This window comes from Cebus imitator, unplaced genomic scaffold (genome assembly GCF_001604975.1).
Source record: "Cebus imitator isolate Cc_AM_T3 unplaced genomic scaffold, Cebus_imitator-1.0 Scaffold58, whole genome shotgun sequence".
Taxonomy (NCBI): domain Eukaryota; kingdom Metazoa; phylum Chordata; class Mammalia; order Primates; family Cebidae; genus Cebus; species Cebus imitator.
This window is the reverse complement of record NW_016107373.1, coordinates 1,835,628-1,863,107: the sequence shown is the minus strand read 5'-3', so window position 1 is coordinate 1,863,107 and position 27,480 is coordinate 1,835,628. Positions and strand designations below refer to the sequence as shown.

Here is a 27,480-nt window from a genome sequence, read left to right as displayed (position 1 = left end):
AAAAAAAAAAAAAAAAAAAATAGTAGTCCATAATCATGTGTGAACAGTCAGAAAATACCAATAAGTCAAAAAACAAAGGACACCTTCATGACCCGTGTTCCCCAGGAGCTGTTGTCCCAGGCTGGCATGACAGCATCTCCTCATTGGCAGGTGTGATTCTGCTGCGGCTCGACCGGCTCCGGCAGGCTGGTTGGGAGCAGATGTGGAGGCTGACGGCCAGGCGGGAGCTCCTTACCCTACCTGCCACCTCACTGGCCGACCAGGTCTGGGGAAGCCTTGCTGGGTTGGGGGTGGCAGGTTGGGGGCTGGGGTGTGATGGGTGTCTCTGCTCAGGACATCTTTAACGCTGTGATCAAGGAGCACCCAGGGCTGGTGCAGCCTCTACCCTGCGTCTGGAATGTGCAGCTGTCCGACCACACACTGGCTGAGCGCTGCTACTCTGAGGCGTCTGATCTCAAGGTGAGTGGGACAGGAGGCTGCATGGTGGTGGGGGGCCACGGATGGGGACTCCTGCTCCCTGCTCCCATAGCCCCAACACTCTCCTGGGTCCCAGGTGATCCACTGGAACTCACCAAAGAAGCTTCGGGTGAAAAACAAGCACGTGAAGTTATTCCGCAATTTCTACCTGACCTTCCTGGAGTACGATGGGAACCTGCTGCGGAGAGGGCTCTTTGGGTGCCCCAGCCAGCCCCCGTCTGGTGCTGAGCAGGTGAGAGGGAGCCACCTTCCCCTGCCCCTCTGCTCTGGTGGGACCCAGCCTTGTCTGGGGGACATGTCCTTCTGCCCTACCCCAGTCCTTCTCACCCCTGGCCCCCTCAGTTGCAGCAAGCCCTGGCACAGCTCAATGAGGAAGACCCCTGCTTTGAGTTCCGGCAGCAGCAGCTCACTGTGCACCGCGTGCACGTCACCTTCCTGCCTCATGAGCCACCACCCTCCCAGCCTCACGATGTCACCCTTGTGGCCCAGTTGTCCATGGACCGGTGAGGGTGCAGAGGGCAGCCCAGGGAGTATGGCACGGGCTGGGGTTGGATACTTCTGAGCGGAGGTTCCATCTGGCAGCCTGATGCTGTAGCAGTGAGCTGCCTGGCCCTCAAGGAGTTCCAGAAGTTGGAGACATTGGATGTGGTGCAAAGAGCTTGGGCACTGGAGTCATCCAGATGCCCAGAACTGCCCCTCGGTCGCTGTGGGACCATGGGCAAGTCTTCATATCTCTGGCCCTTAGTTTTCTCTCTCCAAGGAGAAGGTACCCACCTAGTGGGGTAGTTGTGAAGATTCAATCAGACTGGCTCTAAAAGTGCTTGAAGGGTGCTCAGTAAGTCACTTGAGGAGGGGGCAGCAGCTAACTGGGGAGGTTGTCCAGGCCTCCCTGAGCTCCTGTGTCAGCTGTGCTGACCTCCCGTCTCCCTAGGCTGCAGATGTTGGAAGCCCTGTGCAGGCACTGGCCGGGCCCCATGAGCCTGGCCTTGTACCTGACAGACGCAGAAGCCCAGCAGTTCCTGCGTTTCGTTGAGGCCTCCCCAGTGCTCGCTGCCCGGCAGGATGTGGCCTACCACGTGGTGTACCGTGAGGGGCCCCTGTACCCTGTCAACCAGCTCCGCAATGTGGCCTTAGCTCAGGCCCTCACACCTTACGTCTTCCTCAGTGACATTGACTTCCTGCCTGCCTATTCTCTCTACGACTACCTCAGGTGGGTCTGGGGTGGATGTGGACAGGGCATGCACGGGACCCGGGGTTTCTAAGTCTCTGCCCCTTTCTGGGCCACAGTGGCCTCTGTCAAGTGGGGTTTGTATTAGGTAGGCTGTTTCTCTGGGCTGCCAACAGGGGAGGGCAGGACCTGCTTCAGCAGCAGCTCCACCTGCGCTTGTGCCCACCCATCGCATCAGGCAAGATGGCCTGTAGGGGTCAGGTCCTATGGCTAACGCCCCCATGAGGGTCACTGGCCCAGTCCTGGAGGCCCCGCTCCTCTCCCCTGCTCATGGGTGCTCCTCCTCAGGGCCTCCATTGAGCAGCTGGGGCTGGGCAGCCGGCGGAAGGCAGCGCTGGTGGTGCCAGCATTCGAGACCCTGCACTATCGCTTCAGCTTCCCCCCTTCCAAGGTGGAGCTGCTGGCCTTGCTGGACGCAGGCGCTCTCTACACCTTCAGGTAGGTGGGGCTTCTTCTCTGGCCACGCCACTCACTTGCCCACACTGGCCCCTGCTGTCCACGAGCTCCTAGCCTCAGCCTGGCTTCCATCCGACCCTGCCGCACAGGTACCACGAGTGGCCCCGGGGCCACGCACCCACAGACTATGCCCGCTGGCGGGAGGCTCAGGCCCCATACGGTGTGCAGTGGGTGGCCAACTATGAACCCTATGTGGTGGTGCCACGTGACTGTCCCCGCTATGACCCTCGATTTGTGGGCTTCGGCTGGAACAAGGTGGCCCACATCGTGGAGCTGGATGCCCAGGTGAGGAGGGTGCCTTGCTGCCACCACCTTTGATTTGAGCACCTCCAGGTCTGTGGAACTCAGGACACCTCTGCCTGGGGGACCACATCGCTAGGCAGCACTGTTAGAAAGATTCCCCCTTCTGCAGAACTAAAATCCTCTGCCCTTTGGCCCTTGCTTTAGCTCTTGGGTATACAGGGTAAGCCTGGAGCTGCACCTTCCCCAAAGGCCAGGCAAGCCAGGCAGCCACTGCTCCTCTGCCCCACCCTGCAGGAATATGAGTTCCTGGTGCTGCCCGAGGCCTTCACCATCCATCTGCCCCACACTCCAAGCCTGGACATCTCTCGCTTCCGCTCCAGCCCCACCTATCGTGGCTGCCTCCAGGCCCTCAAGGACGAATTCCACCAGGACTTGTCCCGCCGCTATGGGGCTGCTGCCCTCAAATACCTCCCAGCCCTGCAGCAGCCCTGGAGCCCTGCCCGAGGCTCCTGAGGCTGCCCCTCTGTGCACTGGGCAGACACCAGGGCAACCCAGCCTGCCCTCCGCTATCCCTGCTATTTAAATTATTTAAGGTCTCTGGGAAGGGCTGGGGAGGAGCATCTGTGGGGTGGGGTCTTCCCCTTGCTGCTATTGTATGGCTGGGGTCTGGCCTCCCTCTGCCCCAGACAGTTCGGGGCTGGTTCCCCCAACTTCAATTGTTCATCCCTTTTTCATAATTAAAGTTTTAAAAAATCCTTTTTGTGTTCCTCCTAGTTTGGGGGAGCAAGGGTGCTCTAGGGCTAGGGTGTCAGTGCACAAGGGAGGTGCTACATCCAGCAGCTGGGGTCACAGGAGGGCCTGGGCTCTTAAGGGAAAGCCTCCCATACCAGCCAGCCAGCCAGGGAGGGCAGAGGCTGGCGCTGGAATGTGTCTTGCCCACCCTCCCCTGCCCCAAACCCAACACCATGAGGCTAAGAGGCTTTATTTGGCTTTATTTAGTAAAATGTTAAAATAAATAAATACAAATTGATCAGCTGCTCTGTATCCCCCCCACCCCCTCAAAACAAAAACCAAACAGAAACAAAAACTTTGAAGCACAAAACTCCAAATACAAGTCTACCAAGACTGAAATCACAAAGGGCATGGACAAGAGACAGGGTTGGGGTCTGGCTGGCTCTTCTCTGCTAGGAGCTGGCTGACCTCTGGCCTGCCCATCCCCACCACCTGGCTGCAGCTCACCTGGACTGAGGACCCACGGAGACTGGGGAGAGGTGAGGGCCCAAAGGCTGCTGGGGACGGGCGGGGCGGGGGAGGCTGGGTCCTCAGGGAGGAAGGGCCTTGTGGGAGGGGGCGCCAAGTGGAACTGGGGAGCCCTGCTTCCGTTTACAGGAGCTACTTTTCAGAGTTCCTACCCGGCTTCTGGAGGGCAGCCCCAGCTTCCTGCCCCTCACTTTGGCGAGGGGGCCAGAAGACCGCCCAGAGGAGCTGACTCGGAGGACAGTCTAAGTCAGGGTGAGGATGAGAGTCCTGCTTCCTGCCAGGGGTGCCTGGCTAAGGGCAGGGGCGAGGTCCACACAGAGCAAAGATGCCTCCACCCAACAGAAGCCGAGGGATCTGAGACCCAGGCCCTGGAAGATGCCCGGGCCGCGCTCCATCCCATCACCTTAAGAGCCTTTTGCCTCTGGGTAGTCTCCTAAATTCAGCCCTTTAGATAAATAAGAAGGACCACGCCCTACAAGGGAATGAAGGGAAGAAACCTCTGAAGAGTGTGTGTGAGCTGGGAGGGCCAAGCCCAAGGGCTCTTAGCCCCAAGAGAGAAGTATCAGAGGTGGCTGGAGAGCCAGCGTGCATGCGGAGACAGAGTGTGCTGCAGACACGGCCACCCGCACAGACACAGCTGTGTGCACCTGCGCCATGCACACTTGCCCGCTGGGCCTGAGCCAAGCAGCAGGGACAGAGAGACAGGCCTTGCAGGGAAGCCAGGCACACGATGGTGCCAGCTGGAGGCTGCCAGGGTGGCCCCACCAGGGACTGCCCGTAGCTGTCTACCCCTGTCAGGTACAACCAGCAGGCTTACCACAAAGGGCCTAATAAGGAAGGAAGAAATCAAAACCCCGATGAGCTCAGCACAGGTGAGACAAGACCCAGCAGGCTCCATGAAAGAAAAAGGACCCGCAGGCAGCAAGAATGCAGAGGTGGAGATGACAGCAACATGACCTCACTGCCACCAGGGCGCAGCGCCTGATCAGGAGCTGGCAGGGGACTCCCAGGCAGGGCCCAGTGGGCAGCCACTCCAGCTCTCTGAAGTGACTGCAAAGCCAGCTGGTCTCAGATAAGTAGCTGTCAGAGCAGCTAAATTCTGGGCCATGGGGAAAGAGCAGCGCAAGGAAGGAGGAGGAAGCAAGTGGAGGTGGCTGGGTGGCGCAGTGTCACGAGCGTGTGTCTCTGGCAGTCTGGGGGAACAGTGAAGGACAGGGAGATTGAGTGCCGGGGGCCTCTTCTTTACAGTAAAGCAGTGTTTTGGAATTTGAGTCCAGAATGTAGGTTTGTGGGCAGGATTGCATCTTGCACTCCATACTAGCTGGCTCCCAAAACAGATCACATCTGAACGTCAGGAAGAATCCACAGCCCAGCTGCAGGCGAGGTCAGAATGTACTCACGCTGCTCAGGGCGGCAGGCAAAGCCCTGGTCAATTCCTAGCCTAATCCCCCCACCCCTGAGACTCCTCAGGCAGCTCCTCTCCGAGCAAAGGCCTCTAGTGATGATGGCTTCCCAAATTCTTTCAGGAAAAGGAGAGTTAACTGTTGCGGCAACCCCTAGATGGGCCCAGACAAGTTGAGGGGAAGAGCTCTAGACAGGGCAGGCAGCCTGCTGCTGGTCTCTGATCCTCTGCCACCGATTCCTCCAACTAGTCCAGGCATCTCCAAGCCTCCCTGACCAGGCACAGCACCTTGGTTTCTGAGAAAAGGGAACTCTCCCCGTCAGCCAATCAAGCAGCCAGGGCCTAACTGAGGCCTGTTCAGCCAAACTTAACTCCCTCTTCTGAGGTCCTTGGGAAGATGAATGGCGACAGCTGATATGGATGAGACACATTTTCCTCTAAGAAGCGTCTCTTTTCTGTTGAATTTGCCTTCAGATCTGTCTTTGTCTCTCTGGGCCTAACTGGGTGGGAGAGAAGCTAATGGGACCGTTTCTACCCCTCCCCGACTCTGGCTGTTACCAGGGCCTGGAGTGGGCTTCAGGGAGATGCTCCAGCAGGGCCCGGGTACGGAGCCTCCACTGCCCTGCCATCAGCCAGGGGCATGCAAGAGGCAAAGGTCTCCAGCCAGAGCACGCATCTGACACCGTTTACTTCCCACAAGGCAAGATGAGAGAATGGTCTGAACCTTTCAGAACCCTGGTTTTCTCAAGAAGGAGAGGCCACAACAGGCCAAGCCAAGGCAAGCGCAGCAATTCTAGCCAAGGGTCACCCAGGAGACTTGTGGGTGGGAGGAGTGGAATGAATTCCATTTCTGGTGCCTGAAGCCAACAGGCAGAGAAAGGAGTGAGAGCTTCAGACCTCTCCCCAAAAGCAAGACAGAGCTTTGGGGCTCTGTCTCAGAGACATACCCTCGAGACATGTCACTCCTCTGTTCTTTCTAAGCACCAAGGGCTGATGCAGCCAGCCTGCACTCCTGCACCCTCCTGCCACAGCCAGGGTGCATGGGCACCACTGAGCTCCACTGGCCAGTTCCCTTGGAGGTGTCCCCCAGGCACTCATAATGCTGGTGGCTGAAAGACCAAAAGCAGCACCAAAGGAAGGGATCTTATTTAGGCACCAGCCTTTTGCTCTAGCAGAATCTAAGAAGACCATGGGGAGGGCCCTGACACCGTCCAGACTTCCATTTGGGCTTCACAACAGGAGACAAGATCCCTGCACCAAGAAGAGAGCACGGTCTTTTCTGAGGAGAGAGAAGGGTGGGGAGCTCCACCCTGTCCGTCAAGGAGACTGGCCCACAGTCTAGAGACACACACGGCAAAATGTCATCGTCATCAGCAGGGTCTGTGCTAAAAAATTATAACTACACGGCATTTTCTCCAGTTCTGACACCTTTTTAATAGAAATCACTGTTTTTAGGAAACAAATAGCACTTTTGTAATTTTTTTTTTACAATGTTTCTTACCTTGATCTTAATTTAAGTAACACTAGGAAGACCTCAATATCTTTTATTTTCCTTTTTAATTTAAAAAAAAGTTTTTTTTTTTTTTTCCCCCCAGATACAAAGATTTTTGCCCTTGCATAAAAAACCAGTGCCCGAACGATGACACAAGGACTCACAAAGACTCACGGGACCTCACTGACACTATGATTCCTACTCTACCATGCAAGGTCTCGGCTACCCTTAATTGGACTGTCAGCCTGAAAAACAGCTTTTCTATTCCTTATTTTAGTTTTTGTTACCAAGAAAGTAAAATGAACAATAAAATAAAACTTTCCTTAAAGAAAAAAAGAACAAAAACAAAAATTAAAAAAAAAAAGAGGAAAGAAATGTCTCCATTCAATTCACACACACCTGGGTCGCGTGCTGCTTCACTCAAGATCTTCTCTTCTTATAAATATAGAAAAGGGATGGAGCTTGTTTTCAAGTAAAATCACTGATCCACCTTTTTTCCTTCCTGGACATACACATCTTTCTTCCCTGCCCCAGGCAAGGGCCTGCGGCCTGGGCTCTGCTTGTTCTTGGAGAGGAGACAGTGGGATAACACGGGGATGCGCGATTCACCAAGCAGGGAAGGAAGGAGGCTGGGCAGGCTTCAGGATGGGGAGTTCCCATGGGGAGGGAGCAGGGCGTGGGGGAGAAGAACCTACTGGCTGTCCTTGGTGTCAGTCTCCCCTGCGAGGCCCCCGCCAGCCGTGATTAAATACTGCTTCTGTGATACACTGTTCCACCCCCGGCTCCCTCCAGCCACTCCCATTCCCTCTTCTGGGCACTGGGGTTGGTTGAATCTCAATTCCTTTTTTTGGTTTTATAGTAGCGAAAGTTTAGAAACAGGAAAGCCCACACACTCTTTGGACTTGTCTTCTCTACCTAAACAAACGGCTCGGCAAGTAAGGATCTGAAACCTGCTCTCCTCCCTCCGCCCGTCCCTGCTCCCCACCCAAGAAAACAGAAACAAACCCATCGTGGCTGTGGAGGCTGCTGCAGGCACACACTGGTGTATAATAGAGAGAGTAAATATATTATTTCACTTGGCATGGTGCTGGCAAAGAACCTCCAGCTGGCACTATTTCATGTAACATGGTCCAATCTTTGCATGTACACACAGAATAAGAAGGATCAATTGGCAAACTCTGGTGCCACCTGGCACAAGCATCTTCTCTCTCTCTGGAACCAAAGAACCAAAAGAATTCTGCACTTTCCGGAAATCCGGCTTTGCTTTTCTAGAGTCTTCAGTGTTCTGCTCTCCTTGCCGCCGGGGTCCTGTGGCTTCTCCTAGAGGGGCTCTGTTATTTAGTCTCTTCCCCTTGGTTACAGTTCGCTGTGCAGCTCTGGGAGGAGGGGGAAGGGGCCGGCGTGGAGGTGGCGGCATTGGCAGGGGGGGTGCAGTCCGGGCCGTTGGAGATGGCCCCCACAGTGGCCTCAGAGTCTACAGGTTTGGAGAGGTCGATGCCGTGGATGAGGCGAATCAGCTGTTTTACCTTCTCCAAGGAGCTGTGCATCTCCTTCTGCCGGGCCAGGATGGTGTTCTTCATTTCCATGCATTTCTGCAGCAAATGACAAGGGCAGTGGCACTGAGCCGCCTCATTCTAACAGGCCTCGCAGCCCCTGAGAGCGGAGCACCTTCTCTCTGCCCAGGGAGAAGAACCCCTGCTGGCTGCTGTGCAGCCCCTGGGCCTCGCTGTGCTCCCCAGCAGAGTGGGCGCTACCACCTAAGGAACAGGGCAAGTGGAGTGGGTAGGCTGGGGGAGTCCAAGAGGCAACAGAGGGAGAGAGCATGCGGGCACGAACACGCGGGAGTGCTAACACTTAAAAGCAAACCGGCAGAGCTGCCATCAGACTTCCAAACAAAGGTTAAAAAAAAAAAAAGTTCCCACAGCTGCCCTACAGCCTGTTCAGGCAGGTTTTGATACGCTTCTGTCATGCTAATGGGGGCCTTCAGGACTGGACTGAGCTCTCCAGGGTGCTATCTGGATTCCATCTGAGGGCAGCAGGAAGTGAGAGGGTGGGCCGGCAACATTAGAAGGATCTAAGCCCAAAGGACAAAGGCCTGCAACCAATAGAACACCTTCTGCTCAGTCAGGGACTTGTAGTCTTTTCCCCTTTTGCCCTCAGCCTCCCATACCTGCTGGCTTCTGTTTTAGGCAGGGAAAGAGATGAAAGAGGTGTTAAATCTGCATGCCATGGGTAGGTATGGTGACAAGGAGAAAGCAGGTAAGCAGGACAGTTCAACCACCACCAAGTACAAGCACCAGCTGGCATCTGTGAGGGCTGAGGTCACTTTACTCCAATAAGGGTGACCTACTCTGTGGAAAAGAAGGCTGGCTCCTTGCCTGGGATGAGTCTCTGTCCCCCTGCTGCAAATACAACCCTCTTTCCCACCTGGACAGGCCGGGCTGGGCAGTACTTACTTCCAATACTTGTCTCTAGAAAGCCCACTTCCTCACACTGGTCAGGAAAACCGGGAAATGCAATCAGCATGGTGTGGAAGCAAGAGCAAGGGAGGGCCGTGTGGATGGGCCCGCTCGCTCAGGTGACTAGGAAGAATCACACGAGGGGACCTGGTCTGTGTCTGCTCAGTGTCAGGTGAGGCACTACGCTCCCCCCACACACTGTCAGGAATAGGCAGGGCTGTGGCTACACTGTTGTAGCTCTTATTTATGCAGCCTGGTGACTGAGAACCCTCTTTCAGATGAAAGCCAAGAGGATGTTCCAGAGCTTAGGTGAGGCACCACCTACCAACTGGCCGCCTGTACCTGGGGGCTGAACTCTTAACGGGACGGCAAGCTGCATTTGCCCAAATTACTCATGTTAATAAACAGAAGGACCCGAGGCAGCCTGGGGTCCACACGTACTGTTATGTACATGGAAAGGCCCAGGTCTCTGCATCCATGTAAGGACTGCTGAAGGCGTGAGCTGTACTTACACTTATGGAATTGCTGAGCTGTTTCACCTTTTGCTCTAGTTGTTCTCGTTCTTGTTTTAAATCTGAACTCCATTTAAGTAATTTCTGTTTCTCTTCTTCTTTTGCTAAAAAAAAAAAAAAAAAAAAGGAACAGTTTTTGACAATTAATTCCTTGAAAAGGACCCTGTGCTCAGAATGTCTTCCAAAGACATTTTCCCCAAAGTCCTAGGAGTCCCGCAGCCGGTGCATGGTGCTCACCTGCACCCTTCCTTCTTCTGTGCACAGTATGCTAAGAAAACTGTCAGCGGCTTGGGTCTGGCTTTATATAAATGAGATACCACAACATTTCATGTTTTCCCCCCAAGAAGTGCTACAGACCAGGCATGGTGGCTCATGCCTGTGATCCTACGACTTTGGGAGGACAAGGCAGGTGAATCCCTTGAGCCCAGGAGTTTGAGACGAGGCTGGGCAACAAGGCGAAACTCGTCTCTACCAAAAAATACTGAAGTTAGCTGGTCATGGCAGTACACACCTATAGTCTCGGCTACTTGTGAGGCTCAGGTAGGAGGATCAACTGAGCCCAGGAGGTGAGAGCTGCAGTGCACTGTGATCATGCCACTACACCCTAGCCTGGGCGACACAGTGAGACCTTGTCTCAAAAAATAAAAAGAAAATGCTACACAATATTTCCACTTCATCCAATAAAAGGTTTTCATTTTTTGTTTGTTTCCTTCAATAGTTAAGAGCAAAACATTTTCTTTTCCTTTTTTTTTTTTTCAGACAGAGTCTTGCTTTGTCACCCAGGCTGGAGTGCAATGGCTCCATCTCAGCTCACTGCAACCTCCGCCTCCCAGGTTCAAGCATTTTCCTGTCTCAGTCTCCCAAGTAGGTGGGACTACAGGTGCCCACCACCACACTCTGCTAATTTTTGTATCTTTAATAGAGACGGGGTTTCAACATGTTGGCCAGGCTGGTCTCAAACTCCTGTCCTGTGATCCGCCCACCTTGGCCTCCCAAAGTGCTGAGATTACAGGAGTGAGCCACTGCACCCAGCCAAGGTTTTCATTTTTAACTTTAAATTTCCTTTTGAGAATAAAACAAATACTGCCAGTACCTTTTTTTTTTTTTTTTTTTTTTTTTTTTTTTTTAAACAAAGGGAAGCTTACAAAAAAATGAGTATGGATAACTCCTTACCTGCTTTGTAGGCAATATAGGAATGAACAATTGCTAAAGTTCCAGGCCATGGAATTGCTTCTTCCTTCTTCAGCATCTGAAAAGATTTTTAGAATTTTACTTTGAGAAGGAGGTTTAAACACATATCCTCTATGTAACAGCTAGCAATGGGGTCTGTGGCTACTGGCAGATAAAATCCAGGAAGGATTTATGGTAGCAGTGTTGAAAAACCCTGGTCTCTAGTTTCTGGACTAAAAAGTTCCAAATATCAGCTTAGGAGAATGAAGTTCAAGGCAGGAAGAGCCAGGACACTTGAGCCCAGGCTTAGAAGGAGCTTGGACTTGGCTGAGCATTCCTATCTTTTCGTACACGCCACACGACACCCAACAACTCCTGACAGCTAGAACCACCAACACAAAAGCTGCACATCAGCACGATGGCGGCAGCCACTGGCAGTTTCGTCCTTGGCCTGACATGGACTGTCTGTCTCAATTTTAGATTTATATGCCTCTCAAAGACAGCCTGACCAAGGAAATTAAATATTAGTCCCAAATACAAAAGTATAATCTAGACCCTATGTCAGAAGTCATCAGGTCACAAAGGAGCATCAGGAGGAAGACAGTGAGAGAAGGTTCGCTGCACCACACAGGCTGCGGGATGAGGCCAAGCTTACAAGGGAAAACCAGAATTTGTTCAAAGCAGGATTCCAAAGACTGAGCAGGATCCCAGTGCTTGCTGAGCTATTGGGCTTATTTATTATTTATACTTTTCCTAACTCTACAAAAAGACTTGAGACAGCTTATAATAAGATCATAAAGACATATATATACATGGATAATTGAGAAAAGGCAATCAGAAACTAAACAGAGAAGGAGGGAGGGTAGGACAGTAATATGTTTGCCTTTTAAGTCTATAAAATATCAACAGTACTTTACAGTTAGTTCTCTGAGCGTGATATAACAAAATAGGTTAAAAGTGAAATGGGTGGGCTGGGTGCGGTGGCTCACGCCTGTAATCCCAGCACTTTGGAAGGCCAAGGCAGGCAGATCATGAGGTCAGGAGTTCAGGTCACCAGCCTGACCAACATGGTGAAACCCCGTCTCTACTAAAAATACAAAAATTAGCTGGGTGTGTTGGTGCACACCTGTAATCCTAGCTACTCAGGAGGCTGAGACAGAGATTTGCTTGAACCCGGGAGGCAGAGGTTACAGTGAGCCAAAATCGTGCCACTGCACTCCAGGCTGGGCGACAAAGCGAGATTCCATCTCAAAAAAAAAAAAAAAAAGTGAAATGGGTGTTATTTTTATTGAGAAGGAGTCTCATTCTTGTCACCCAGATGAATTCAGTGGCATAACCTCTGCTCACTGCAGCCTCCGCCTACTGGTTTCAAGCGATTCTCCTGCCTCAGCCTCCCAAGTATCTGGGGCACCTGCCACCAAGCCCAGCTAATTTTTGTATTTTTAGTAGAGACGGGGTTTCACCACGTTGGCCAGGCTGGTCTCAAACTCCTGACCTTAGGTGACCCACCTGCCTCGGCTTCCCACAGTGCTGGGATTACAGGTATGAGCCATTGTGCCTGGCTCAGGATGTTATTTTAATTAATCAACTGGGTACTTTCTCTTAAGGATTTTATTCCCAAAGAAGAGTTTTAAAACCACATACTTGGTCTGGACCATTCCTAGAGAATGAGGCACAATGGTCTTTTAAGGGTCTTGACTTTTAACGAGAAGCGAAGTCACTTCAAATACAAGGAAGTCTATCTACCTCAGTAATATGGCAGAGAACTTCTGAGGGAATGAAGGCCATGTGCCTGAGTGCTGTGCCATGAACAGGGAAGATGTAGCCTGAAGACCGACTTGGAGAGAGGAGACTGCCATTCCCAGAGAAAGGAATTTCTCCTGATGGCTGTGTCTTTGTCCTCCTTGGCCCCTCGCCCGTCGGACGCACCCACAGTACCTGGTCCTGACATCTGGGACAGATCCACATGCCCTTGGGAATTGTTTTCAGAGGGGGGTCTAAGCAGTCCAGATGATATACACGGGAACACGTGTCACACATCAGTAACTGGCCACTTTTTCTGCAAACGCTGCAAAAATCCTCATGGATATCACCCTATAAAGTTGAGAGAAAAGGTAAGAAAAAGGACAAAAAAGGTAAAATTTTAATGTTAACATGTGCATTCTGGATGCATATAAATATTTTAGGACAATCAGCTGCCTCGTTCCAGGAGTATTCAAGAGAAGTAGGGATCACCAATAGCACAGGCCCCTACTCACTCCATATAGATAAGGCTCCCTGGGTAGGCACAGTGCAGTAGTCCGCCCTTATCCATGGGGGATATGTTCCAAGGCCCACAGTGGATGCCTGAAACCTCAGACAGTCCTGAACCATACACACACACACACACACACACACACACATGTTTTTCCATACATGCAGACCCATGACAGTTTAATTTATAAATTAGGCATAATAAGAGATTAACAACAGTGACTAAGAAAACAGAACAATTATAACAATCTACTGTAATAAAAGCTATGTGAATAAGGTCTGTCATTTTCCTCTCTCAAAACATCTTAATATTTTCAGACTGCAGTTGACTGCAGGTAACTGAAACAGTAAGAAGTAAAACCTCAGATAAACAGGGACTACTGTAAATTTAAATTAGAGTTTGCAGGAAAGGTCTGTAGTCGACAAGGCTAAAATTAAACTTATAGGTGATACCTAAGAGTTTAATAAGTTCTGGCAGAGGACAACCCACATATCACCAATCTTATAGGCACTGAAATCCATTCATCAAAGTGTTTCATAATATGATACCAACAATTCTCATCACCTTTCAATTTTGGGCAGAGTTTAGAAGGATTCGGAAAGAAGACAGACAAAAACTGGGGTTTTCCTGAACCTGCTTGCTCAAGAAGAAAAAGATATAGTGAAAGCTCAAATGGGAAAATATTAAGTCAGAAACAAATTAAATTCATATGCGTGTTCTTTCTAACATGAAGAATTTAAAAAGCCAAAGCAACAGCTGACAATGTTCTCCTAAAACCAGTATTTTGTGTTTGCTGTTCAATGGGCCATTCTATTCTGGGAGGCTTTATCCCTATAAAAACTTCACCAGCTGGAAAAAGACTAGCAGTCCCAGTCTGTTCTGCCTGTCCTGTCTCTCTACCTCCCCCAGCACAGAGATAGTTTTAGGACTCAGGTAAGTGTGTTTGAGCCTCTGAACAGAAGGCACCATCAGAATAAAGCCGATCTACTTAAAATTGGAAGAGGAGAACATAGCCAAAAAAAAAAAGAACCATTAAAGAGGTCTTTTCCAGCAACTCAATCTCTACCTCATTCTCTGGATGGGATTAAATCCACCAGTAAGGACACCAGGGAAGGTGTCCAGACTGAAGGGAAGTACCAGAGGTGACTCAGCAAGTCAAGCCAATGTGCTGCTGTGGATTTCTTGGCTATTTTGCTGGGAGGTCTAACACAGAAACTGTGCACAGGAAGCAATGGTAGAGAGCATGTGAGTCCATCCTTTCTATGATGTGATCCCTCCACCACCACTGAAGGAACACATCATCATGGACCTACGATTTCACTCCAAGGGAAACTTTCTCTGTAAGCCACTAGGGTATCTGGCAGCCCAGAAAAGAGGCTGCAAAAATTTTAAGATACATTATAGTGTGGATGGATTTTAATCTTTCTTAATAGGAAAATGTGACCCCTGGACAGTAAAAAAGATGCTTAACATATGTTGAAAAATATTACATGTGAATGTAGCCTAATAGTTTAACTTCCAGGCACCAACAGATGTAAGGTTTCATCCCTAGATTAATTATGACTTTCTTCTTTCATTATTAAAATCAGGCTGAGGGCTACTCTTCTCCTTTAGAGGGTTAGCCTTTCTTGAACCTTAGCCCTAAGTGGTGAGTCTGCATCTTTATAAAGTTTATTTAAAATGTGTGACTTTAGAGACTATTTACATGAACCACAGAAAAAATTATCAGTGATGGAGTGAATGAGACAAACTAGACATCTTATTCAGAGGGACTTGGGATAGACAAACACATGTGTTCACTTTCCTTTGGTCCTGAGCATGGAGACCATCAAGAGATAGAAGGCAGTTGCTTTGAAAGGGTTTTACACTGTAGCTGTATCTTGCAGATGTAGCTAAAGCCCCAGTAATCTAGCTTTTACTAAGAGTAATAAGAAAATTAAAAAAAAAAAAGAAATATAAGGCAGAAAGACAGAAAATAAAGGTTAAATAATTTATTTAAGTTCTCAAAGGAACTTTCTATCTTATTTATGTATCCTATAATTTTCGGTGTTTTAGTGTTAAGATCCCTTTCTACTCTTAAAGTTACTGAGGACCCCAGAGAGCTTTTATATGAGTTATATCTATTAATATTTACTGTAATAACAGTTAAAAAACAATGTTTTTTGAGACAGGGTCTGTCTCTGTCACCCAGGCTGGAGTATAGTGCTGTGATCTTGGCTCACTGCAGCCTCGACCTCCCAGGCTCAGGTAATCCTCCCACCTCAGCCTCCCAAGAAGCTGGGACTACAAGCACACACTACTATGCCCAGCTAATTATTTTATTTTTTGTAGAGACGGGTCTCACTTTATTACCCAGGCTGGTAAAAAGTTTTAATTCTGAATTACAGAACCATGAAAAGTTATAAAAATAGTATACTGAAACATTTTTAAACTCCAAAACACATAGGTACACATTTCATTAGCGGCCAGAGTGATGACATCATCACACATCATGCAGTAATCTGGTAAACTCCACTGTTCGGTCTGGAGAGAATGAGAATGAAAGTGGCAAATGATGGTTTAGTATCATTATGAAAATAGTTTTGACTTTATGCCTCCTGAAAGAGTCTTGGGGACTCCCAGACTACACTTTGAGAACTGCTGCCCATAGAAATGAATATAAAATGCCAAACCATTTTATCCATACAGAACTGGTTCTTTGTCTAAAAAGAGCAGAGGAAGTCCTACAGAGGCACCATGCCAGGTCAAAAGGCTTAGGCTTTGATGACTGACCAAATTATTACTATAAACCAAATACGGGGTAAGTTGAAAGACGGCTAGCCCATGATTCCTTGCTATGAGCTGAGGACATATGTTTTTAGGAAACACTCTGGCTATATCAACTATGATTTCATCATGTGCTAAAAAAAAAATTTATGTCAGTGTATCTTCCTGTGTATCTTCCCTTTTATCATAAAAATGGTGATAATGGCAACAAGGTACATCCAGAGGATTAGTGTCTGGCTAAGTCTTGTATTACACCAAGTTCCTCACAATGGTTTCGGATCCCTAGAAATGCCCGCCTCTCAAGTGTTATTGTTTAATTAATGTTGTTGGAACGTATGCTACCCAGCAGCAAACATTCAGAGCCCTGTGTGTTGATTTTAATCACTACCACTACTGGGATACTGTAAAAAGAGAAGTCAATTATCTTAAAAATACATTCTGTCAAGTTTAACTTAGGGAGTTCTGGACATATTTAGTAGTTTTAGGAAAGCTTTCTTTTACCTTCAGATTTCCGAAAAGAAAAATGTTTGCATTTTAAGACAAAACCCGGCAGAAGCTTAGTTTATTTGATGAGTGGATACTTTGGGTTCAGTCTCTCAAAGAGAACCATAATCCCATTTGACCAAAAAAACACACAAAAAACCAACATTGTTTAGGAGAGAGACTCACATGCAGAACCACAAACTCATCTGTCCCCCAGCATTTGTGTACCGCCCTAGAGGGAGAGCTCTACCAAGAGGCCAAGGAGCTCGCGATCCTTTGTCAGTATTCCAACTGAGAAGAAGCTGGGACAATCTTTGGCGCCAGCAAACAAGATTTCTCGTAGACACCCTGTTGCTCATTAACAAGACAATTAGAAAACCTGTGTCAATTATTAATGCCAAAAGTCAGGAAGGCTGGACAAAATGCTAAACCTTTAGAGCAATGATGAATCTGTGACCACAGTGATGTCTAACGAAGGAAACAAGGAAACCTGTCAGAGAACAGAATTCTTCTATGACCCGAGTCCTCCAAAAGTAACACTTTCTTTGTTGCCTCTGCCATTTTAACTCAGAACATTCATATGGTATTCTGCTGCTCCTTGGAGAGGGGTGTGCCATTAGTAGGTTCTGAGAAGCTTCAAGTTCAAGAGACATTTTATTTTATGACGGTCAGTGACAAGCTCTGTAATTTACCAAAGAACTGGGATGTGTGTGAAATGAAACTCTTGGTTTCCCTCCTCAGATCTGCTCCTCTCTTACTCTTTAGTAAATGGAAGCTTCATCTTTCTAGTCATTTAGGCCAAAAACTTTGGATTTATCCTTATCCTTGACCATTCTGTTTCTCATAACCCATATTCAATCCTGATGGTTCTTCAAAATATATGCAGACGTGATCACTTTTCTCCATCTCTGCTTCTTCCATCAGATTAGGCTAAGCTATCACCATCATCTTTCTTTCCTTTTTTTTTTTTTTTTTTTTTTTTTTTTTTTTTTTTTTTTTGAGATGGTCTTGTTCTGTCACCCAGGCTGGAGTGCAGCGGCACAATCACAGCTCACTGCAGCCTCAACCTCCCATGCTCCAGTGATCCTCCCACCTCAGCCTCACAAGCAGCTGGGACTATAGGTGCACACCAGTATGCCCAATTAATTTTTGTATATTTAGTAGAGACAGGGTTTCACTATGTTACCACCACACCTATTTTTTCTTTTAAGACGGAGTCTCACTCTGTTGCCCTGACTGTAGTGCAACGGCACAATCTCAGCTCACTGCAACCTCTGCCTCCTGGGTTCAAGTGATTCTCCTGCCTCAGCCTCCTGAGTAACTGGGATTATAGGCACACACCACTATGCCCAGCTAATTTTTGTATTTTTAAGTAGAGATGGGGTTTCACCATGTTGGTCAGGCTGGTCTTGAACTCCTGACCTTGTGATCCACCTGCCTTGGCCTCCCAAAGTGCTGGGATTACAGGTGTGAGCCACTGCACCTGGCCTCTAGCTAATTTTTAAAAGTTTGTAGAGACAGGGGTCTTGCCATGTTGCCCAGGCTGGTCTTGAACTCCTGGGCTCAAGCAATCTGCCCTCCTCGGCCTCCCAAAGTGTTAGGATTTACGGGCGTGAGCCACTGTGCCTGCCCGTCATCATCTCTTGCCTGGACAATTGCAACAGCCTCCTAACTGGTCTTCCGGCTTCCATCCTATTTTCCCTATAGCCCTTTTCTTCTCCATAGTTTAGACACAGCGATCCTTTCAAAATCAAGTTGATTTTGCATACACCTTAAGAATAATAAATGCAGGCAGGAATCATGAAAGGATGCTAAAAACATTGGGTAACAGTTTGTTGGGAGACTGGATATGTATATAGACTCAAAGCTATCTCCACCCCAGGAAAAAGGCGCATTTAAAGGTGGAAAAATCTGACAGAACCTATCTTAGGAGATGAAAGTTAACATCATCAACAACAGGGGAGACTGACATCATGTGCTTCCTGCTGTGATGCACTGATAATGACCCATCGTCATGTATTAGTGTTCCTCTAAAAATGCATACCCTGAATCTACGCTCAGAAAAAAAAATCAGACAATCCAAACGGAGAGGCACTCTACAGAGGAACTGGCTTTTTAAAAACATCAATGTTATGAAAGACAAAGGGTGAGAAGCTGTTCTAGAATAAAGGATTAGCAAATAGACAATATCATGACAATAAATGTCAAGAGTAATCTTGAATTGCACCTTGGAGCAGAAAAAACAAAGTGTCACAAAAGCAAGTATGGACCATTGGAGCAATCTGAGTATGGACTGCATATTTTATGTACTAATATTGTGTCAGTGTTAAATTTCCTCAATTTGATAAATGCTTTGTAGCTATATAAGAGAGTATCTTTACTCCTAGGAGATAGATAATGAAATATTTTAGGGTGAAGATTCAGGAGGTCTGCAACTTCCTGTTATCTGGTTTCCCCAAAATAAGTGTGTACGGTAGGTGAGAAGCGTATGTGGCAAAATGTCAACAACTGGTGAATCAATGTGAGGGATACTGGTTCTCTGTACCACTATTGAAATTTTTCTGTAGGTTGGAAATTTTTCAAAATAAATATTGAAAAATTACATCACTCCTCTCCCCAAAACCCTCTAATGATCTACCATTTTACTGAGAACAAAAGCCCCAAAGCCCTGCACAACTGTTCCAGTCACCTCTGAGGCCTCATCTCCCACCAGCTAGCACTGCCCCGGCTATCCTGGCTTTCTTGCTTTTCTTTCCAGATGCCATGCACACTCATACCTCAGGGCTTGCAATGCTGGTCCCTCTGCCTGGCAGGCTCTTCCCCCACATCCTCCCATGGTTCACTCCTTCACTTCCTATCAGAGAGGCTTTACCAGTCTTCATAAACATCAGCCTCCTGCCAGTATGCTGTATGCCATTAATCTATTCCATTTTTCTTTTCTTTTTTAGATGGAGTCTCACTCTTGTCACCCAGGCTGGAGTGCAGTGGTGCAATATTGGCTCACTGCAACCTATGCCTCCTGGGTTCCAGTGATTCTCCTGCCTCAGCCTCCTGAGTAGCTGGGATTACAGGAGTGCACCACCACATCCGGCTAATTTTTGTGTTTTTTTAGAGATGGGGTTTCGCCATGTTGGGCAGGTTGGTCTTAAACTCCTGACTTCAGATGATCCATCTCCTCGGCCTTCCAAAGTGTTAGGATTACAGGCGTGAGCCACCATGCCTGGCCTCATTTCTCTTCAGAGCACTTATCATTACCTGACATATTATATATTCACTTTCTTATCATCTGCCTCTTCAGATGAGGACAGGGAATTGGTTTTCTTCCCTGCCATGTCCCCAGCCTCAAGAACAGCACTTACTCAGCAGAGTAGTGCTCAGTGAGTATCTGCTGAGTGAATTCTGAGCTTTGCTGAGGCTCATTTAAACACTTAGAGCACTAGTCCACATTCCTGTAGTTTGTGGGTAAAGACCTACTAAGTATTTGACAGTTTTCCAGGAACCTGTTTCTGATCAACTCTGCTGAATACAGTTGCTCTAAAGAAAACTTTCCACTTCTGGAATTGTATTTGAAGCAGCAAACAAGGGCTGCTGGGGGACTGTATGCCTTGTTCATTTTCCCCACTCCCAAAACACTGATGATAGAAACCTGCACAACTCTCAATTGTATGAGCTGATTTCCCTGCCCCATCTGTTTTCTAAGAACTCATTCACAATAGATCAAATTCAGACTCTGACGGCTGGCTGAGCTCCATGAGGTTATATTTAACATGATTCTCAAGGACGTGGAAGGCCTAGAACCTCAGAGGAAAGCTGCCTTACATGGCATAAATAGCATTCTATAGGATTTATTGCTGTTCCAGGGTTAGTCAAGAAGGTGCAAGTTGATAAGGAGACAACATATGATAACGCTTTTCCCAATTTAAGCTCTCAGAAAGAGAGTGTGCTTTTCCCAAGTTACTTACGTCTGTGGAGGTGGGGCTGGGCAGGGACACAGGCTGAACAGGTGCAGGGAAAGTGAATGTGGTCTCTGTCTTTTCATTTTCAGGGGAGTCAGGATGACTGGATTGGGGGGATGTTGGGGTAAGGGCTCCAAACCCCAGCACTGCATTGTATTTTGGAGGACGACCTATATACCAAGAGAAGGGAACAAAAGGGAAAAAGGGGGAGGGAAAGAGAGGGGGAAAATGATCTTACATACCTTTGGCCAGTGTTCCTCATTGGCTAGCATGGAAAAGGAAGTGAGGTAGCAGACAGAAGGTTAATACAACAGTCCAAAAGGAAGGAAGAGAAGCAAAGATTTAAATGTCATTAGAAACAACTACATGACTCTCAAGAGAAGGGAGGATAAGAGAGCTCTGGAGAATGACAGAAGGTGCTGGCTTATGTAGAAAGACTTCACCTTGGGCAGATTGTGGAGAAGTTCCTGGACTATTGCAATCTGAGATTTCTAGTGCAAGAACCAAGATGTCAAAGCCCAGTGGGAGCCAGAGCCAGGAATGAGTTTATTTTAATTTTTCATATCTTTTGGATACTGTTCTTTAAGGTTACTCTGCAATCAGCATTCTCACAATACTATTAATGATTCTCAGTTCCCACAAACTGATTTATTTAGGATTTCTGCTTTTCACTCTCTCTTCTGTCTGCATTTTATAAGGCTGGAGACAGGCAAAGTGAGGAGGCAAAATTCAAGTTAACTATTCTTGCCCCTTTCTGTCAGAGTTATTGCGGTATGTCCGGGGAGTAGCTGAAACCTAAGAGCCTGAAAGATGCTCTGGGCTTGGCAATGAATTTAAGTATTTCTGTTCCTGGATATTCTCCCCAGTTGACTGGCAGTTGTCCCCCCATTTTACATTATAAGCATTCTGATGGACTACATGTCTAAAAACTGGGGCTGTTTAAAAGTCTCAGGAAAGGCCCTGCCATCAGCACAACTGAGAGACCTGACTAGTATAAAAGCATTGTGACTCAAACCTTAAGGCTACAAAGGATCTTAAATGAGCCGCGTGGGTACAGAATGTCTAGGTCAGCCACTCTTGCCTTACCATATAACTAAGTCAGGGCCCTTGTCTTCTAAGGGCCAAGGTCATAGCTTCTAAGCTGTGAGTGATCAAAAGTATATGCCCAACACACCAAAGGGAAAAAAAGAGCCAGAGAGGTACAAAACTGCCAATAAGCACTGGTAAATGGTATGTAGGATCATGACTTTGCCAACAGTTATAATTTATATCAGGATTATGTACAAGAATCATGATTCTGTCAGATGTTACAAAAATATTACCTCTGTGTTCAATTGGCGATGCCTATAGTACAAAGCCAGATCTTACTGGTTTGTCTTTTCTAGGGAGTTCAGTGCTGCTGGAAGGGGAAGAACAAGATGAAGGCTCTCTTGTTTACCCACGAAAGGCATATCCCAGGCACTGTGGATATAGGCTTTTATCCTCTGACCTTGGCAAGAGATGCCAAGGTCTTTCTGGCTCATTTAACCCCTGTCCTCTTAGCAGATACTCCCCACTATCACAGACCAATTACTGTGGCCTCTGGCTGGGGGGCTCCTTTCCAAGAACTGCATCAGGGGTCACTAAAAAAAATATTACCAAACACAAGACAAAACAAAAATAACTTACAGTACTGGTTACTGTGGCCCAGGAATCAATACAACACAATGACTTAGGGTTTCCCATCTAAATATTTTTGAGTACTTGAAGGACAGGACTGATGAAACAACAGAATGGGTTGCTAAGGGTGGGTATGAAATCTCTTTTGTGGGGAGGGAATGGTAATAGTGTAGTCCTGCCTAAGGCAGACAAAGGGTCAGGATGACCTCCTGAGCTTCCAATAGCTCTGAGACTATGTGTGCGTACGCAAAAATTAGTATGCTACTCCACTCACTCTGCAACCTTTCTAGCCTGGAACTATAATTCAGGGACACATTACCATGTGGAGAAAAGGACCTTGGGATGTATTACTGACATCAAAGAACAATTTCAGTACCTTGTTTATGAGCTCAAACCCTGAGCTGTTAAGACCTATTTAGACCTGCATGGTGAAAGATGCTGCTGCTGCTATTTTTTCTGCTCTGCCTAAGAGTAAGTTTCTGGAATGCCCATGGGAAGGTTTGAAATATTGGAGCTCTTTAGGAATCTGTTCTTTAGGGAGCCTGTTTTGACAATGATCTTTTCTTCCTTAGCTGGAGATGTCCTCTTATCAAAGATTCTAAGTTCTCAAGTGTGGCTACCTCTTTCCTTCTTGGAAAGTTTGCAGCTCTAAGAAACTCAGAGTCACACTCTGGCCTCACTGGCAGCAGGACGACCAAGACACTATTAGGAACACCCTGGCAACAGCAGTGCTCTGTTCACTTAATGACGCTCAAATGCTTCCTTTTACATGGCGTTCTGTTCACTGTGCTATTCATGAACGGCCTGGCAGGCTTGGGGCAGAAATGCTACATTAAGCCATTCCCCTGAGTCAGCTTTGCCAGAATCCTAGGAAAGTCAGCTTTTGAGTCAGCATACAGAACTCTAATAAGAAATCTCATTCTCTTTTCTCTCCCATTCTCAGAGAACAACAACAAAACGATTTTCAAGGGATAGAGGAGTTAGGTCCCATAATGATGGGAGGAGGGAAGGAGAAGAAACACACACAGAAAGCAAAAGTAACAGCAGCAAGGGAGAGATACAAAAGGGTCCTCACCTCTCTTCCGGGTCCCAGGGTGCATTGTGCTGTTTAGGTATGTGACTGCACTCTTCTTACGCTTTGAGGATTGAAGAAGGAAAGGTGACTGGTTGAATAGTGTGGTAATTACTAATACTGGCACAAGCTAAAGACCAAGCACAGCATGACCGTCACCATGCCGGCTAGTTAGTGCTAATCATCCTAAAGTCTCAGTGCTCAAGGGTTTTATTATATGTACTTGGCTCTCAGAGACTATTTCAGAGAAGTCTGCCTCTGTTGCCAGTGCAGCTGTATTGAAGTCAGGATGAATTAAAATTTTAAGGTAGGAGTGTATCTGCTGAAACTTAGGGAAAAAAACCTAAGGGGAAGCAGTGACTAATAAAAATGGTAAGGCAAAAAAAAAAAAAAATCCCCCACTTCACAAAACTGACCAAGTACAATCAGGGTGTCGCTCTTCAGCAGGTTTTCAGAGGGGAAGCACTGAACAAGTCATAAAGAAAACTGAAACAGTGAGGGAAGGGCCAGGTACTGGCCAGTAATACCTCTGGCTCAAAGACTGCTCCGCTGTAGACCGGATTTGCTGTTGTTCTTCTTTTTCGCTCTTGTCTCTTGCTTTGGATTTCTTGAGAGAAGAAAAGGTTTTGATTAGAAGAGAGGCATGGAGAACCTAAAAAACTTCATTGTTTTATCTATTGGTTTTCCCATAAGAAATCGGAAATAGGGACACCTCTCTGTCTCACCAAAGCCTCAACAGAGGCAAGGACACTATTGGAAGCAAATATGTAGAACCATCTACTCTCCCCTGCAAGACCACGCTGTCCCACACGTGGCTCTCTGTTGAGAGTTTAACAATAGAAAACATTTGTAAACAAGTGGTCCTGATTTATTTTTAGACTGCTGTATATATAGGTCTGAATGAGCTTTATCCATAAGACTTAAACTGAGTAACCAAAGTTCATCATTCTTTAATTAAATAACCAGGACAGGTACAGCTTTGTAACTGTTCTCAATATTCTGATAACCCAGAGTGACCAGAATATATAGACCTGTCAGAAGAGCACTTGCTACTTTCTGCTGTTCAGAAAAAGAAGAGCTCCCCTAAATGAACAGAAGTCACCTTAATTTAGGCAACTGGGGAGGTTTTCCCAGGACAGTTGTGTGGATAATGACAAGAATAGGCAATTCTTGACAGAGGGCAGGCAATTTTCCCACTAAAGGAAATAAAGTCTACACTGGCTGAATCATCCTCTATTTGTGTTCCAATTTTCTATTCTAGGAATTCAATCAGACACCATTTTCAGGAACAAAGCTGTAGGCCAGAAAAAAAGACAGTGCCAAGAATATCTTCTCTTACCTTCTAGATGGTCATGTGTTACCAACCCTAGAGACACCATGAAGGCAAGTTTCTGCGCCAGAGAAACAAAAGAAGAATATACTTCAGTCCGGGTTCTCACAAAGCCAACTGCCAGTTCCCACTAAGACACCAGGAAAGCCAGCCGGGGGCGGGTCACTTGAATGCACAAAGAGCAGGCATTCTCTAAGGAGCCATGGAGATCCTCTATAGCTGGGTGTGCAAGCTCTTGGCTTCCTTCAGTGAGGGCCACATTGGAAGAAGAACTGTCTTGAGCCACACATAAAATATACTAATACTAATGACAGCTGATGAACTTTAAAAAAAAATCACAAATAAAAATCTCATGATGTTTTAAGAAAGCTTACGAATTTGTGTGGGGCCACATTTGAAGCCATCCTGGGCCGCATGTGGCCCATGGGCCACAGGTTAGAAACCTTGCTCTCGAGGCTCTCTGGTTTAACAGGGCCAAAAGAGAAGGACTGGGGCCTACATTTCCTTTCTCAATGACAGAAATCAGTATCTGTGTGATCTGAGTTCCCCACCCTGCAGAAAAATCCTCTTAAAAAGAACAGGATTTCATACTCACAAAACATGCAGAGGGTTTTAAAGAGCTTCCCATTTAACAAGCTCCAAGTTCTGAGTGTTTCACTTGTCATGACTAGGCCACAGCTTCTCACATTTATACTGCCACAATGCTAACTCACAGCTAAATGATTTTTAGGAATGACGGCAGGTGGTTCTGCTGAATGCTATGATTTTTCAATCACACATGAGCCTAAAAATTATGGAGCAATTTCTCTCTGAAGATCACTCTTAGGGCTCCTTCAGAAGCTAAGCTGGTGAAAATACTGGGCCCTAAAGATGCAATGCTAAGACTCTTCAAGCCAGAGAGGGCAACCGACTGATTTCTACTCATTTCTTTGTTTGCATGTGTTCTGAAAAGCGTGTCTTCATTTTCTGTTGTACTACTGCATGCAGTTTCTAAATACGCCAAATAATACATTATCAATTTCTTTCTCTGATGAATAAAGAACACCTTCAATTGTAAAAGACATACTCCTGTAGAGTTATTTATGCCACAGTTTGATCTTTAAAAGTCCTGACATCTTATTCTTGATATTACACTACTTTGGCCTGAAGTGATAGGTTCAGCCTATTTGAAGATAAACTTCTTGAGCAAGCCACTTGAGAACACAGAAATGTCCTTTACTGGTATCTTCAGAGTCCTGAAGAAATGTTTTTATATTATTTCTTTTTTTTTTTTAAAGACGGAGTTTCGCTCTTGTTACCCAGGCTGGAGTGCAATGGCGCGATCGTGGCTCACCGCAACCTCCGCCTCCTGGGTTCAGGCAATTCTCCTGCCTCAGCCTCCTGAGTAGCTGGGACTACAGGCACGCGCCACCATGCCCAGCTAATTTTTTTGTATTTTTAGTAGAGACGGGGTTTCACCATGTTGACCAGGATGGTCTCAATCTCTTGACCTTGTGATCCACCCGCCTCGGCCTCCCAAAGTGCTGGGATTACAGGCTTGAGCCACCGCGCCCGGCCCTTATATTATTTCTTATTTCAAAAAAACTTAGATGAGCACCTATCCCCTTGACAGCCAGATCAGTCTAGTAAGAAAAAGCAGTCTTGGACTTTCCTGTGGTTTTTTTTTTTTTTTTTTTTAAGACGGGGTTTCACCATGTTGGTCAGGCTGGTCTTGAACTCCCAACCTCAGGTGATTCGCCCACCTTGGCCTCCAAAGTGCTTGGATTACAGGCATGAGCCACCACGCCCAGCGTGACTTTCCTGTTTTCTAAACTATGTTGAAATGAGATACACTTTATGACTACCAACTGACTACATTCCTAATTTTCACTATTCCTTAGAAATATAATCAAGATCAACAGGCCTTCCCCCAGCTGCTCTCTTGATAAAGCAGTGTATAGACCGACATTCAGATTCACCCTCTTTTAAGCAAGTAACAGCACCCTTCTTAGCCACTCACACCCAAATCATCTTTGCCAGTTTAGATCAAGCTCACAAAATAATTATTAAGTGAAAAAACATTTCCTCTCTTGTGGAAAAGTTTTTGATGATACACTAAAAAGCTGTCAAGAAATTTTACCTCACATATGTATCCCACATATGCTAAGAGCTAATTTACTTTGTTTATGACTGTGATTCTGTCCAACTAGAAGGTGAAATATCTGCTACTACACATGATGGTACTCGCTTGCCCACACTGGGCCTCGCTCCGTCACCTAGGCTGGAGTGCAGTGGCACCATCTCAGCTCGCTGCAGCCTAGGCCTCCCAGGCTCAAGTGATCCTCCTACCTCAGCCTCCTAAGTAGCTAGGACACAGGCGTGCGCTACCACATCTGGCTAATTTTGTTTATTTTTTGCAGAGACAAAGTCTCACTGTGTTGCCCAGGATGGATTCTTCAGTTTCCTTTGACAGGGAAATTTTGCTCAATTTTTCCTCTTCAAAGTATAATATTTGTCATCAATTCTTTGATGATTTCACAAGTTCCTCAGCAATTTTTGTGACTAGTACTTCTTTTTGGCTCAAATTTTAGTCCTCTTTTTAAAGATAAAATTAAAAATTCATTCATTTCATATCAGAAAGAATTATATTTTGTACTTGTTTTAGGAAACCTGGAATGGCTCAATAAATTACTGCTTTAAAAAAATGACATGAAGCTTTGATGGCTTCATGCCACCATTTCACATGGTTTCATTACAAAAAATGCACTGAGGACAGAGGCAAGTGAATTACTGGTCAAATGAAATCTAACTGTCAGATATTCATCATCATATTACCTGTCTACATTTTCCATTTATAGCTGCTTATGCCAAAGCATCAAATTAAAAAAATTTGTTTGTCTAAGGACATACAGATTCACATTCTATATTTGTATCAGGGTCTTCTTTGCTATTTATGTTTATAATTCTATCCTAAATTGTAGTATAGATGTTACTATTTTCATCCTTACTTTTATGCTTCAATGGATTACTTTTGAGCTACTGATTCATTTGGGATTTGGGGTTCTAATGCAATATAATGGTTATACCAAAAATGTACATTTAATAACTGTAATTGATAATATAAATACACATTAGCTGAGTGAACTGGACATCTTAAAAATGTTGGCTGAGGCCGGGCGCGGTGGCTCAAGCCTGTAATCCCAGCACTTTGGGAGGCCGAGGCGGGTGGATCACAAGGTCAAGAGATCGAGACCATCCTGGTCAACACGGTGAAACCCCGTC

At 46.7% G+C, this 27,480-nt stretch overlaps 2 protein-coding genes across 29 annotated transcripts in view; one reads left to right on the top strand and one right to left on the bottom strand.

Annotated features, from left to right (window-relative positions):
- The window catches only part of LARGE2 (LARGE xylosyl- and glucuronyltransferase 2), a 9,901-nt gene extending 3,159 nt beyond the window's left edge, over positions 1-6,742 (top strand). For 4 of the 11 annotated variants that reach the window (XM_017529328.2, XM_017529331.2, XM_017529327.2 and 1 more), the window contains 8 exons: positions 151-263; positions 334-459; positions 554-709; positions 820-980; positions 1,409-1,687; positions 1,994-2,143; positions 2,222-2,446; positions 2,699-3,159. In XM_017529328.2, the coding sequence (XP_017384817.1) occupies positions 151-263; positions 334-459; positions 554-709; positions 820-980; positions 1,409-1,687; positions 1,994-2,143; positions 2,222-2,446; positions 2,699-2,987 (1,499 nt within the window). In that variant the 3' untranslated portion in view covers positions 2,988-3,159. Of the gene's footprint in view, positions 1-150; positions 264-333; positions 460-553; positions 710-819; positions 981-1,408; positions 1,688-1,993; positions 2,144-2,221; positions 2,447-2,698; positions 3,160-3,482; positions 3,676-6,661 lie in introns of those variants that run through there. The other 7 variants (XM_017529333.2, XM_017529330.2, XM_017529336.2 and 4 more) reach the window with 6 other exon arrangements.
- Positions 3,379-27,480, bottom strand: part of PHF21A (PHD finger protein 21A) — a 197,826-nt gene continuing 173,724 nt past the window's right edge. For 13 of the 18 annotated variants that reach the window (XM_017529345.2, XM_017529353.2, XM_037738857.1 and 10 more), the window contains 8 exons: positions 24,229-24,280; positions 23,417-23,496; positions 22,893-22,953; positions 20,165-20,328; positions 12,638-12,793; positions 10,703-10,778; positions 9,530-9,633; positions 7,621-8,150 (listed from right to left, as the gene is read on the bottom strand). In XM_017529345.2, the coding sequence (XP_017384834.1) occupies positions 7,893-8,150; positions 9,530-9,633; positions 10,703-10,778; positions 12,638-12,793; positions 20,165-20,328; positions 22,893-22,953; positions 23,417-23,496; positions 24,229-24,280 (951 nt within the window). In that variant the 3' untranslated portion in view covers positions 7,621-7,892. Of the gene's footprint in view, positions 8,151-9,529; positions 9,634-10,702; positions 10,779-12,637; positions 12,794-20,164; positions 20,329-20,400; positions 20,424-22,892; positions 22,954-23,416; positions 23,497-24,228; positions 24,281-27,480 lie in introns of all 18 variants that reach the window. The other 5 variants (XM_037738860.1, XM_017529361.2, XM_037738858.1 and 2 more) reach the window with 3 other exon arrangements.